General features: G+C 34.1%; 2 protein-coding genes across 2 annotated transcripts in view; both read right to left on the reverse strand.

The window, feature by feature from the left end:
* Positions 1-16,010, reverse strand: part of LOC125876491 (serine/threonine-protein kinase STY13-like) — a 143,271-nt gene that overhangs the window by 16,508 nt on the left and 110,753 nt on the right. The window lies entirely within an intron of this gene.
* On the reverse strand, positions 1,575-2,999 carry LOC125877294 (AAA-ATPase ASD, mitochondrial-like). Its single transcript, XM_049558630.1, has one exon. It carries the CDS (start codon positions 2,997-2,999, stop codon positions 1,575-1,577), a length of 1,425 nt encoding a protein of 474 aa, XP_049414587.1.

Consider the following 16,010-nt stretch of genomic DNA (forward strand, 5'->3'; position numbering starts at 1 on the left):
TTCGTGTATCGATCGTAATCAATATTGATGTCTTGGATAGTGCTTTTGATGAGAAGTGTGTTTGTGTGGGTTCTATAAGTCAATTCAAATTGCATGACTCTTTCATGAACTTCTAGCATCTCGCTGTGACTAGTTGCATATCAAATTGTGAGACTGGCAATGACCATTTGCACGCAAGCTTTTTGTCCAATGATTGTGTTTTAAGTGCCTTGAGTGGTGAGGTTTATTTGTGTGGATTCCTTGAATTTGCCTTTTTGGTCTAATTGTTTAACTTTGGTGAATGCAAGAAATAACCTTAGGCACAAGTTTTGAGAGTGAACCCAATTATTGTACCTACATTATGACTACCTTGTGACGGTGTGCACCCATTTTGTCATTATTTGAGCCTATATTCGTTCCTTGAAAAACTTGTTGAAATCTCTTGGCCTAGTTCATTCCTTGGAAAAGTCGAGGGCTCCAAACGATTGCTTTAGTGGCCTTATGGTCGAGAGTCGAGACGGCTCTGTCAATTAAGAGGTCTAGTTTATTTTTTTAAAAGATATAGAGAAAAAAGATTTACAAGTGTTATGATTTTAGCTAAGGAAATTGCATTACAGAAGAATATAAAGCTTGAATTTCATAAGAAACAAGCAATTTTAAATTTGATGGGAATGTTGATGATGAAATCTCAAAATCTCTTGAAGAATCTATTAGAGTTGATTACTTTCTTATACATAGTAAACCAAGTGATCTTTTCATTTCAAAATAGATGTGAATAATTTGAAGCATATGAAAATATTTTTTGGTTTTCTGTAGTAACTTTAGTTGCCACAAAACACCCATATTCTTGTAGTATACTAAGAAAGTATTTGGGGGTTTGAGAGTTGCAGGATCATTTGTTTTCTTGTGGTTAGTGTCACTGCTAGCTTAATTCCAAGTGACTGATGCCTAACTCATATTACCAATAGGTATTTGGATGAGTACCAGGATGTTTCTAATAAATTATTATCATAGTCTATTTTGCTTTTATTCTTCCTGTTCTATTCAAACTTTTAACTGATGAATATAAATTCCTCCTGTAATTTGCACATACATGTTGTGAATGCATAATGCGATATGAATTTCAGTACTTTCAAGGTTCCTTGACTCATTACTATCATGTTATGGATTCGTGATGGTGGGAGGTAGCAGGTACGCCATGTAATTGTTGCATGCAAGCTTTCTCATTTCATATTGCGGGGCAGAATTAGGTAACGTAAGTTAGTGCTGCCAAAGGCAAAAAAAAAGATCTGTAACTGGATACTTTACCAATGGTCCAATGCTAAGGATCTATTGCTGGATTTAGAGATTGCAGTCAACTGTTAGTAATGTACCCATCTTTTAACAGAAGGTAAAATAGTTTTATTATGCAAGGCCAGGCTTGCTATCTTATTGTTTTTCAAGGATAGGTAATTGATTAGATTTTGTGTTCTAGCTGTCACATGAAAATAGCATCTAGTTTTAGATAAATAGTTTGATGATTAACTATAAAACACAAATGGTCTCAGATGACTCTTTCTGTTTGTGTCATACAATTAATTGTGAAAAATAACCATTTAAATTTTGTCTATAGAATCCTGCAACCCATCTGCAGCTTCAGACAGTGCGGATTCCTCGTCTTTCTTTATCATCAGTTGTTTTGCCTGTTTGAGAGCTTCAACCAGCTTCAGAAGGCATTTCTCTGCGTCTTCTCTCAGGGAGTTGGGCATCAGGTTCTCTGCAACATCAGCAGGTATAATCTTGGTCTCCGTCATTAGAATTTCAATTGATTCAAATAGGGGATGTGTGTCCAAGCTCAGGTAATTCTTTGCAAGCACCTTGAATCCATCAAAGCTACAGTATGAGAGCTCGATGTGCTTATCCATTCTTCCCCTTCTTGTAAGAGCTGGATCCAACTTATCCACATAATTTGTAGTAAAGACAATTATACGCTCTCCACTGCATGCAGACCAAAGACCGTCAATGAAGTTCAGAAGCCCAGAGAGAGTGACTCTACTTCCACTCTCTTCTGTGTCTTTTCGAGGAACTTCTTTGTTGGTCTTTGCAGTCTTCTCTTTCTTCTTCCTTTGCCCTGTTAGATCAAGTGAACAGTCAATGTCTTCTATCACTATAATAGACTTACTTGATATTTCAGCCAAGAGCCTTCTCAATTCTGTGTTGTCCCTCACAGATGTCAGTTCAAGATCATACACGTCATAATCCAATAAATTTGCCATTGCAGCAATCATAGTAGACTTCCCAGTGCCCGGGGGACCATATAGTAGATAACCACGCTTCCACGCCTTGCCAATCCTCGCATAGAAATCCTTGCTATCTCTAAACAAGAGGAGATCATCCACAACTTGCTTCTTCTCTGCTTCCATTGCCAGGCTACCAAATGTTGCAGGATGCTCAAATACGATATGGCTCCATGTGGTCTTGTTGTGTCCATTATTAGTGTAGAGCTTTCTCTTCCTGTTTCTCATCTGAATCTCTTTCCCTACCTTGATCACTTGCTCCAAGTAAATATCAGTTACCATGTCACGATATATCTTGTGGAACATAAGCTTGTAATATTTTCTTTCCAGTTCTAGCAAGTACTTACTTTCCCATTGCACAAGTTTGCCTGAAATCCACTGTATTTTTTCTCCGCGAAACTCATCAGTAACTCTCTCATGTTCATCCATGCTTAGCACCAACTTGCTCCCACCATTTGCCGTTTCAGCTCTAAGCCTCTTTGCTTCTTTTGCAAAGTGGACACTGAGATACGCCTCGACTGCTGCATAGGCATCATGAGGCCTGAGATTGTTGCTCATGAATTCACTGATGGAAATCTGAATATAAGGGTACAAAAAGCTCCTGATTCTTCGTGTCCACTTATCAGAAGCTCGGATAAGCTCAGGGGGACAGTATCGACGGATCCTATCCCACATGAATATGAAACTAGCGATGCTGGTCCAGACACCACCCCAACTTTGCATCAATCTCATTGCTCTGATCATTGTTAAAGATGTTCAGAAATTCTCTTAGATTTGTGTTCACTTTATATAAGAGGCTGAGAGAAACAGAAAATTAAAACTTAAAATTTCAATCCTTTATGTGTATATACTTACTAAGCTATTCAAAATTATTCACCACACGAATTTCCCTAAATCATTTAAAAAAACTTAAGCTACAACTCAGCTAAAAAAACTATTTCAAACAAACCTCATCTTCAGCATTGCAGTGAAATTAACAAATCAACAAAGTCGGATTGTGACAAAAATTTGGACAGCCATAAAAAAGTAGAATCAACATATAACCAAAACCAACAATAACGTTAGACGTTGCAACAATAATCCAAGAAATTTCAAAGGCAGGAGACAAAGATAAGTAGAAACCACAAAGAAAAATCATATGAGCAACCATCACTGAAGAAATTCCAAATGCAGGAAAAGGATATGAGAAGAAATAACAGAAGTGCAGGGTAAAGAATTGCTTAGGCTAACATCAGATATTCAACTACAACTTACTATAGTTGTTAAAGTTTTAAAGGATGCAGGAGAATATAATAGAGTGAATATGTTCTATAAGGAATGATGTACTGAAAAGAGAACTGAATTTTTCACTTTGAAACAGTTTTTGTTGACTGAGCTTAGCATTAATAGGGCTCTTCAGTGGTTGGAGTTAAAAATGCAGCGCGTTAGGAGCTTCAAATTTGCAAACTCAAATCAAGATTTCAAGACTGGATATCTTCTGGCCGCTGATACAGCTCCTACAGCAGGTGTCAAGTTCTGTTTCACGCAACATCTAGTTGGTTTATTGAATTATGCGGAGATTTGACAATTGACAACACTTTGTAATGAACCTGGATTTAGTATTTTATATAATTTGTATCTACCAAATAGCATATGTAATAGTTCACCTTAAACGCGTCATATTAGTGTGTAGCCATGTGAAGTTATGGAAGCTTGAGATCCTATTTTCCTGTTTTCTCTAAAAAAAATTGTTCATCCAAAAAACTATGAATATTGTTGTCATTGATCTTAAAAGTTTTGAGTCCATCCTTGACGTCCACCAAGAATTCCCAAGAACTATAGATTAGACTTCCAAAATGATTGCAGCATTTGTCGAAGATTTGTACCCCGTTGCCAGATATGCCTAAAACAGTTGAAGATATGACTCACCCACAAGAGCTGGAAGGTTGAAGAGAAGCTGACTGCAGAATTACGACACTCTGCTGGAACCCAATATGACAGAACCACAAGTGTTGGAGGTTAAAGTCGTGATGATTGCACAATCATGACACTCTAGTTGAGGTTATTTTTTTTTATTTTTTCATCTTCATCTAATATATTGGTTATGCATAAGGTAATTTCTGGCTAGTGCTGGTGATAGGGGTAAATTGATTGATGTTTGACATCATCAAAAAGGGGGAAAATGTTATTTTTTAGTTTTGATGATTTGACAAACAAAAGGGATCTTATAAGGGACCTGATCCTATGGTATTCATATACGAGAAAGGGGACAGCTGGAAAAAGTACACTACAGCCTCTAGGTCTGCAGGAGTTGGTGCACGGCTCCCGAACGGCATGGCAGAATCTTTGGCCACTAGCATGGCTTCTAAGGTTGTGTCTATTATTTATAAGGCTCTCCTCAACAGAGACAACCTCAGTTTTTTTGCATTCCCGAAAGATTCAAGAACACAAGCAAGAACCAACCTTGCGTGAAGTATTTTCCAAAAGAGCAACAGGGACCTGATAGAGTTGTTCTGGATCTTAGTTGTCTTACGGTTTATACTTCAGTGCTTATCATTGTAAATCTATTCATGTGTTATAAAGGAATTAGATCGTTGTTGTCGTTCATTCAAAATGCCTAAATCAGTTAGAGTTAATTGGTTTAGTGGGCAACATAGTTATTGCTTAGTTGAAGTCTAAATCATCTAGAGTTAGGTGGTTTAGTGGGCAATAGAGTTATTGAGTTCTTTCTTTGTAGTAAAGTTGCTACACTGAGGGGGAAGAGATTTATAGTTAAATTCCTAGATTACAAGAGTCTATAAGCTGAATCATTGCTCCGTTTAGAGTTAAATGGAGTTGGGTTGAAATCTTGTGAGTACATGTCAGCAAGGGAGTTTCCACGTAAACTGCTTGTGTTGTTTACTTTATTGCTTGTGCTTTTTATTACTGTTCTTGTTGTGTCAAGAGACTTGGTCCATTGACTGATTGTTGACTCATACATCTTAACATAATAGTTTAGGATGAATTTCACATTTTATTCAAATGATTAGGATAAGCTAAAATGAAATCGAAGATAGTACTTCCAGCTTCAGAGAGTTTGCTAAGGATAAGACACCAGACATGAGTAGAAATGACATTTTGTTTCAAGATTTTAACCTTTGGCACTGCAACATATTCAACAGACATATCTAAGACCAGAGAAACTGATGCCACTATAGTTGAGGGTCGGTACTTTTTATGTTTCATTTCTTTATTCCTTATTCAATGCATATAGTAAAACATATTCGCGGTAACACTTCAAAATAGCAATAAAACTTAACAAAGATAGAGAAAACTAATGCACGATTAAAAGGGAATCTGAATAAATGATCAGAAATACCTGTAGCTGAAATTCTGGTAGAAGTAGCCGAAGATCCTTAACTTCACGCTACAAATGAGAATACTTTCAAAACGTCAGTGCAATTAGGGGAAGAAACTCTATGGTAAAACCACGAAAAAAGGTGAAACAATAAAACGAAAAATGTAGCTTCAAATTATTGGGGCTCCTAAGCGGGAAAAAAAGATTGAATATCAATAACAAAATCATATCAAAATAAAAGGCAAATATGAAGACCAACTCCAGCACCACCACATTACCTACTATATGATATTATGAGACTTGTCTGTTTCAAATGAGCAAACACTTATTACAAGTAAGGCATGGTTGGTAGTGAGCAAATGTGGACCGGGTGTAGGGAATGTGGGAGAAGACATAAGGGTAAATGTCTAGCCGGTTCTAATGCTTGCTTTGGGTGTGGAAGGAGTGGTCACAAGAAAAAAAATTGCCCAATTCTTACTTCTAAGGAAAGGGATGGTAGGCAAGATCAAACTTGACAAGATCATGAGGATTCCCCGGATGCGGTAATTGGTAAGTTAAGGTCTTTTAGCTTTAGGTTATGCATTGCTTGATATTGAGTGTTTCGTTGGATATGGTAAGATTCCATGTATGGTGATTGTGGTTAAAGTAGTCCTAGAAAATCCTTGTGGAAATTTCTTAAGCGTTTACTTTTATCAATGGTTTAGTGGTTGTTAAGACGTTGGTGTTCTGTTTAGATTGAGGGAGATGGATTTGAAAAGACTAGTGGGGTTGCTTCCAAGGGGGAGATAGTGTGCTTCATGGTTGATATGTGAAGTATAACTATGTAGGTTTTGAGAGAGTTCCTTGTTATGGTTTGGTGGGTGAAAGTTTGGAGGTGATGTGACTTCATAGTATCCCTATCTCTTTTCATTCTACTCATATTCTAGCTTAAAATATTGAGTTCCTCATGGTTTACTCTTTTGGTGTCATGTGTTTTAGCTATTTCCATGATTTCCTTATTATGCATGTTCATGAAAAAGTAAGTTCTGAGAAAAATGAGTCAACTTGATTGATTTCTACACATTTATATGCATTTGAGTATGAGTTGCATATGAACTTCATGATATGAACATGTGAGTATACATTAGCTTGCAGTTGATGTTTCTTCCTCGAATATGTGCATTTATGAGATTGCATTTATGTTGGGATGCTAGGTCTAGTTTATATCTTCCTTTGATGTTTAGAATATGTTTTAGCTTGGAGTTGAGGTTCCTCCATGGTTAAGTGCATTTTGATGAAGTTGCATTGATGATTGGGCTGTTAGTTTCACTTCTACTCTTTTTCGTGCTAACTTGAGTTCCATTCGAGGACGAATGTTCCCAAAAGGGAGATAATGTAACACCTCGGATTTGAGAGAGAGCACAATAGCATGTTTAGAGCTTCAAAGTGCCATCCATGAGGGCCAACCACGGCCCGTGGATAGGCCACTCAAAAAGTTGTTAAGGGTCATGGAACCATGGCCTGACCAACTGACCGTTCATCAAACCATGGTCTGTGGTTGAGGGTACGTAGTTCGTGACCCCAGTTCTGACTTTCTGAATCAAACGACAGACCGACATGACGGACCGTCGATCAGACCACGGTCCATCGATCGAGGTCAGTGGGTCGTGGGACGGCAATTATTTTTAGGGGCAGTGGAGTCTTTTCCTAATTATTTTATCTCTATACTACATCGTTTTTCATATGTCTAAGATCCATAATAAGTTATTTTGACCCCAAATTCTATCCATTCATCTCATTCTCTTAAAATCACCAAAAGAAGTTGAGTCTTTCTCTCCCAAGGATATTTCTCTCTCTAAAAGCTTGAAGAAGAAGATTCAAGCTAGGGTTCAAGATCAAGCTTCCATTCCTAAAGTGCTTTGGGTTTTGATAGTAAGGTATGATAGTTTTCATCCATGAATTCCTTCCATTCATGGAGCTCTCAAATTCCTCTATTTTCAAAGTTAGAAATCCCCAATTGAGTTAGGGTTTTCTTCAATTCCCATGGATTCTCATGATTATTGATTTAAATGATTGGATTATGATCTTTTATGCATGCATTGATGAAATACTATGAATTTATGATGTTTCCCCTATGAACCCATGAAATCCCCATATTTTTCAAATTATGTTCATTTGATGTGGGTTTTTTATTATGAAAGAAGAGTTTTATGAAAATAAGCATGAAGTGATGAGATCACTTGAATTTATGATGAAATCTATGTAAATGTTCTAAGGATGCTTCGAGAGTAAAGTATCAATGAGTATGTTGTTGTGTTGTTGAAAGAATTTTCTCATATACACATGAAAACATGATTGTGAAAGGTTTTCTCATATAGTAAGGATTCTAAGTTGAAAGGTCTTCTCACCTAATTGAATCAAAAGATAAAGAGTTATCTTAACGGAACCTAGCTTGGATTGGTTAATGAATGATATATTTCCATGGATGACTCATGACCTAGCTTGGATTGGCAAGATGACGTTCCCTTCAATGGATAATAAGAACAAGTAAGAAATGACTACTCCGTGGGAATTATGCTTAGCACCGAGAGGATATTGAGATGGAAGCTCTCCCGAGTTGAAGTCGGGTTTCTAGTAGCAATCTCCTTATCCCTTACCTATGTGCCCCCATAGGATGATTGTCTAGCTAGACATTAGCTAGTGGATCCATTTTAGCTCAGATTTATGGTTCTACCTTGGCTAGTAGGACAACCCTTTTCGGTGTGGGAGACACTGGGGATCATGTTATAGCTCATGTGGTCTTTATGTTGGTTAAGGCTCATTCCCACAATAATAATGAACTAAGGCTACTTCAAGAAGTATCTCACGTGTGTTCAAAGATGGTTTTACTTGCATTAATTATGATTTCGTTTTATGATTTCTAACCCTCTTATCTTATTTTTGACTTGGTCTTTGCATGTCATGAAATGTCCTATTTTAGCATGTCTTAAATGTTTTAAGGATGACTATCATACTTGGTACATTGTTTGTACTAACACATACTCTTGCCTACATTTTCCCAAATGTAGGGTCTGACAGTCAAGGTCCTCAGTTTTGTGGCTAATAGTTGATTGCGAGATTTCCGAGCTTGGTGAGTCCTCATGCTTCGAGAACGGATTTCCATTGTTCCTAGTTTCCTTCTTATTTTCAGTATTTGAACATGATGTATGGGCTAGTCCCAGTTTCGTTCTATTGTATTAGATGGCTATTGAGACAAAGTGTTTAGACTTCCGCTTTACTCTTATGAAAACTATTGGGCTTGAAATGTTGTCTTTATCTCTTATCTTCTATTTCTTATGTTATTTCTTATAAATGGATTATATAGGGTCTCTCGGGGTCCTGTACGCCATGTTACATCTAGGGTGTACCCCTAGGTCATGACATCCTGAAATAATTAAAACATCTACTCTAAAGACGTTTACTTTGAAATAAATATTATTATTATTGAAGGTGATCTTCTCTTACAAAACAAATTAAACATTGCACAAAGAAGAGCTTATAATGTAATCCTAAATAGAGTATTTTCAAATAAACCAGGTGCATTCTTTATAGAAGGCCCCGGAGGAACTGGTAAAAGTTTTTTATATCGCAATTTATTAGTGAAGCTAAGATACAAAGGATTTATAGTTTTAGCAACTACAAGTTCATGTGGGGTTTAAGGGTTATTTTGTGCAGCTAAGAATACCAATAATCACTGGTGAAATCTAAAACTTCATAATATTAAAAATACAGAAAAGACTCAAGCATAATTCGACAATATCATATCGAGATCACAATAGTCTGCTTATCATTTGTCAGGATCCAAAAATTGACGTGATGACACTTGTCTATTCCCACCAAGACAAGTTAGTCTCAATCCAATGAAACAAAAGAAAAGCGGAAAGATAAACAAGAACGAGATATAAGCTGGAAACTTATTTTTTTTTAAAAAACACTCCAAAACCTTATTGTCACATGTACAAGCCACTAATGTAAAAACAGAATTCGAAAGATAAATACAAGTCTCAATGTTTTGTGTCTCAAGTAGAACAAAACATAAGGTAAAGGAACAAGAGGGCCGCCAAGATGACAAGCTACTACCTCTCAAAATCCTTGACAAGCCTCGAAATTAGAAGAAGAAGGAGAAGATCACACGGGGACGGACTCGGAACCTACACAAGTATAGAAGCAAGGAGTGAGTACCAATGACACGGTACTCAACAAGCAACCTAATAAACAATACAATTTAGTTAGAATTTGGTTACTCTTTTCATCCCAACCAAACCTTCTCAAACTACAACTTACACAGAAATCAACTCAACTTAACAGTTCTACAATATAAAGCTCACAAAGCTCAATAATCACAAGTCAATAACTAACACGAAGCAAGTAAGTCAATCTTAAGTATCTATATTTCAAAAATATGACTCGCATAAATCACAATTAACAAGTAGGTCAATCAAAATGTATCAAACCACAATAATCAACTCTCGCCGAAAATATTTCTCATTGGTTTTAAGTCAAATCAACAGCTGGAACCATTTTCCATTGGCTTTATATCAAATCACTAGCTGGAACCATTTCCCATTGGCTTTATATTAAATCACTAGCTGGAACCATTTCCCATCGACTGTACAACACTTATTGGAAATGACATTGACATCACAACACTTGTTGTAAATGACATCGACATCATAGCACTTGTTGTAAATGACCTCGGCATCATAACCCTCACATGTCTCATCATGGAGTTCAACAATCAATGCACATGAGAAATATCACACCACGTAGAAGAGACAACAATTCATGCAATTCAATCCACTTTCATGTATTCAAGCAATTCATCAATCAAGCAAATAGGCGCCATCACAAGGCAATTCACAAACATTACGATCAACACATAATATTTCATTTAACCCCTTTTTTTCATTAAGCTTAATCAAGTGGAACAATGAATCCCTTACCTCATTCTCATTACTCCAACACACAAACAATGAAAAGAAGTAGACAATTCTACTATATCACAAAGTTTAAGAGATCACTTGCCTTAATGAAATCAATTAATTACTTCAAGAGTTGATTCTTCCCCTTCCAAATCACTTTCAAAGCCACACAATCTATATACAAACAAGTATTCATAATAAATTTTCGTAAACAATAATACCACATCAATTTTCTTGAAAAATGGGTCAATCAACTCAAAGCCCGATTTCGTGAAAACCATTTCAAAAAAAGAATCAAAGTAAGCTCACAACCTCCATTTTGGTTTAAAATTTGAGTTCTTGAAAAATCTTGTCATTTGACAATCAAAATCCCAAGTTTTGATGTTAAAATCCATAAATAATCAAAGAGAAATGAAGTTTTAGGATCACAAGAGCTTACCCAAAAGATTTAACACAAGAAATCTCTTCAAAAATCGTTTCCAAGAGTTTTTCAAGCTAAAAAATGGAAAATGAGGCTTAAACCTCAAAATTTTAGGTCCAAAGGGGTTTCAGATGTCGCAAAAGTGGACAGAGATTCGCTTAAGTGGAATTCGCAAAAGCGGAATTTTCAAAAAATAGGGTTATGTTTATTTAATTTTTTTATATTTTATAGTTAACTATAATTTGATGATTAATATTTTTTTTCAATTGACAGTATAATATTTCTTGTAATAATTCGTAAGACATAAATAGACATATATAAATTATTGTATGTTACATAATACTATAAATGTTTATTTTTATGTTATTGATTAGAATTTTTAAAACCTTTTCAATTAAATCAATTGTTACACAAACTATTAAAATTATTCTAGAAGTATTTAAAAATATAAATAAGACTTCACATGATAGAGCAATTATTCTGGAAGTAGTAGAAGTATTTAAAAATTAGAATTAATATTCACCTTGATTACAAAATTGGTCTAAATTATCAATATTGCAGTAATTGTTATGCTTTAGAAGACATTCAAAGCTAAGGCAGTGTCTTTTTAAATTTAATTATTTGATAATCTAATTGATTGGGCTTGAAATGTCTAAAAAGACACCTCCAAAAATTGAAGACAACTTTACAAAGCCAATATTAAACATTGATTCAAATTGAAGTGAACCAGACAAATCAAGAAGTAGAAAGGAAATTTGATTGCATACCACTTTTAATTATAATTACATTAATTGTCTTTTTAGAAAAATAAAAAAATTCTAAATGTGTGGCTAATGATTGATAAAAGATTGACAACAAACTATTAAGAAAATTTCAATTAATACTAATAAAAAATACATAACTTTTTATATTTATATATATTAAGATTGAATGGTTTTAAGGCTTTATTTTTATCATTGCTTCGGCGCCATTAGGGTTTAGCCGTCCCTGCAATCACCCTATAAAAAGCTCTCTATTCTATATTTATAGAGAGGTGAATAGTAGTTCTCCTATTTCATTTTTTTAGTAATTAATACTATTTATATTATTTATAACTAACATATTATTTTTCATATAAGACTATTACAACATTTTAAAAAATATATTATTTAATATATATTACTTTCATCTCAAATTAACAATATTTCAATTTTTTTTCAATTTTCGTCACTTTAAGATATAATTTGATATTATTATTGATTTTCACTTTGAAGAATGCACAAAATTTAAATGATAAGATGAACGTGTTAATTTAAAAACACAATACATGACATAATAATTTAAATACAACATAACAATATAATACATAACATAATAATTTAAAAAATCACAACAATAATTTAGTAATCCGGTAGGTCGTTTTCAGATTTAACAATATTCAAAAAAAATAGTGTATGATCTAGAGAATTGTTGTGCTTGTGATTGTGGTTGTGCTTGTTGATTTCTTTTTTTCAATTATTCGTAGTTATTCTTTAAAATTTTAGAATAAAATATAATTTTATATTAAATAAAGAATTTGAAAAGTAATAATTTTATATTACATGAAAATTATATAGAGTGATTATTTTGGGAAAAAAAAAAAGAAAGAACGGATTTATATTATGAAATATGAAAATGAAATAGAAATATAAATAATAATATAATATTGAGAAGAGAAAAAAATATTCTTTTTTTAGAGAGTAACATAGAGAATTGAGTTGAAGTTGATTGTCTGGAAAAATAGAGAACTTTATATTTGGAGAGTAAAATAGAGTGTAGGGTTGGAGATGCTCTAAGAGCATGTTTGACATTGCTATTGGGAGACCAAAAATACTTATTTTAAGAAAAACAATATTTTGTTGAAAAATTAAGCGTTTGGAAAATTAGTAGAAGTGCTTTAAAATAGAAGCAGAAGTAATTTTTTTGTTGGGAAGAAGCTAAAATTTTCTGCTTCTTAAAAAAATAGAAGCAGAAATAAAAAAAATTATTTTTCTCAAGACGATAATATTCCTTTCATATATACATATTTACCAATATATCTCTTAGTAATTAATTAACATATCTCATAGTATAAGTTTGGTTAACTTTCATTTAAGAATTTTATTTTTTATTTTTATATAATAAATTTTTATTTTACGTTCATATATTAATATTTTATATATTATTTTGCAGAATTTGAAAAAAGGTAATAATAATACTTTTGCAAGATTAGACAAAAGAAAAAAAAAACAATTAAATTTTTTAGCCCTCCTCAAAAAAGGTATAATTTTGATTGAAAATTTAAATATGTATAATTTAATTTAATAAAAATTAAAATTAAATTAATTTTTTTATAATATATATTTAAAATAGTTTCTCTCTAAACAATAATCCTTTTTCGTAATTTGACTCTCTCAAAAGTACTTTTTTTTTAAAATTAGTCAAACACAATTTACTTATGAAAATACTTTTCAAATGAATTAGTCAAACACAAATTATTATTTTACACACGGAAAAGGGCCTAAAATAATCCTTAACTATGAGAATTGGTACAAAATTACCCGTCTTCTACCTTTCAGGCCTATAATGCCCTTGACGTCAAACTTTTGGCTCTATTTTACCCTCATCTTTAACATCCTAAATAATAACCTCAATTAGAAAATTCATTTATGACGTGTCGCTATCCTATTGACTACCCTAATATTAATTAAACTGATTAAAAACAGCAAATACCCACCCAAAAACCCCACTCATAACCTAGATCTTTTAACGCAAAAATTCTAACCCAAACCTTTTAACCTAAAAAAACTTACGCAGATAGTGTTGTGTGTGTATTATCTATTTCTGGTTTAGTACTTGATCACATGATGGCGAAGCAGGAGTTCATACATTGTTATGTACGAACGATGAGTATAAATACTCAAAGGATAATCCAGACTACGTTTCAAAGATGTTACTCACCTTTACTAAGTTGTTATGCAAGGTGACAAATTCTTTTTGTGTGATGTTCTTGAGGATTTGCTTTAGGTCATATACATCCTTCTCCCTCAGTATGATCGCACAAACTTACGCCAATCGACAATGTCATTGAATTGGCAAATCATAGTAATCAGAAAGTATCACTGCAAAGAGGACCCAAAAAAGTAGTGGAGATTTAGGAAGCAAGAATAGTGAAAGTTAAACAATCAGATAATTTTTTTAAAAAGATGAACAAGTATGTTGAACAACATTTCACCATGAATTCTTTCATGCCAGATTGTTCTTAGGTTAAAAGGTTTGGGTTAGAATATTTGGGTTAAAAGATCTGGGTTATGGGTGGGGATTTTGGGTGGGTATTTGGTTTTTTTAATTAGTTTAATTAATTATTAGGGTAGTCAATAGGATAGCGACACATCATAAATGAATTTGCTAATTAAGCTTATTATTTAGGCTGTTAAAGATGAGGGCAAAATAGAGCCAAAATTTTTATGTCAATGGCATTTTAGGCCTGAAAGATAGAAGAAGGGTAATTGTACATGTCACGACCCAAACCATCGTGATTGACACACACACTAACCCTCCAGTGGGAGAACCATTAATACTAAATAGCTAACCAACTTAATCAAAAATACTAAAGCATTTAAGTCACAGAAGTAAGTTAAATGCTAAGGAAAGAAATAGAGTTCCCATAAACTCCAAACAAAAGTCTAATAACAAACTAACATTGCGGAAGTAATGCCTAGAACCTGAAAGTCAATGTACCAAAACATCTAACAATGAACCAAAAGTCTAAACAAGAAGGGTTACAACCCCAAACTTACGAACTAACAACTAACTATGTAGACATAGATTAAAGGAGAACTCATGGCAGCCCAAAAGAACTGGTTCACTCTTGAATTCAAAAGTGATCACTGATCTTCTAAGCGAGGTCTGTCAATTGCCGCTTGAAGATGCCCTGTACTCAACAAAGAAAGAGCAAGTGCAATGTCAGTACACAACCACAATGTACTGGTAGAATCACGCGGCTATCCCACTAAGTGCAACATACATAAGTCAATACAATATAATCACATGCATATATCGAACAGTTTCACATTTCTCAAGATACTCAATTATATCAAATCATTGATCCTCTCATGGAACCCAAACCCAAATTGTTAGCATACCAGAATGTGGTACCCGATACAATGATTATGCCGGAACGTGGCAATCGATCCCATAATCATGCCGAAACGTGACAACCAATCCAAGTTAGTGTGTTGGAACGTAACACCCCGATCCATTCAACAAGCCACAATCACAATCACCAAGTACATTCTCATAATCATACAATCAAATCATGATTCATGGCATTCATCATTAATATATCCCCATTTACAATTAATGTGATCAATAATGCAACATTCACATACAAACATGTATCATAATGAAGTAAGAACAAACATACATCACACAATCATAGAATCACAACCATCACCTACCTCGAAACAAGCTTGAAACCCTAAGAAACTTGATTCTTCCATTTCCGAATTCGTTCAGCTTGTTCTTGGTCTACAAACAATCAATATAATACGGGAATTAATAAATAATCACTAATTACTCGGATTACTAACAATTATAATAACCCTAGATCATACCCATGATCCCAAGTATCCAAATTAGGGCTTTTTCCACCATAGTTTCTAGATCAAAACCTTCCCCCATTGATAATTACCCATTAGATTATGTTCTACGAATCAAAAAATGGATTCGGGGAGTTAAAATCTTACCTTTAGCCTCAAAAATGGTGGAAAACTGTCAAGAAAAGCATTGGGTTCGTTCCTTAGCTCTCAAATTCAAAAATTGCAGAATAAAATATTTTTGGGGTTTATTTACGACTTTAAGTTGCGTCTGGTCCGCCACAGCGATCCTCACCCCGCTACTGCGGCCCCCTCGGCGATCGAAATCACCGCCAAAGCGGCTTGCACGAAACAGTGAGCAAATTAAAGAATTCCAAAACCCCCATTTCATAACACGACTTCAACTAACGACACTCAGAAACTACATGTTCACGCTAAGATTAATTTTGAGAGTTCTACTCACCCAAATTTGATTCCGTAAAG

This window comes from Solanum stenotomum, chromosome 9 (assembly GCF_019186545.1).
Source record: "Solanum stenotomum isolate F172 chromosome 9, ASM1918654v1, whole genome shotgun sequence".
NCBI classification, from domain to species: Eukaryota; Viridiplantae; Streptophyta; class Magnoliopsida; order Solanales; family Solanaceae; genus Solanum; species Solanum stenotomum.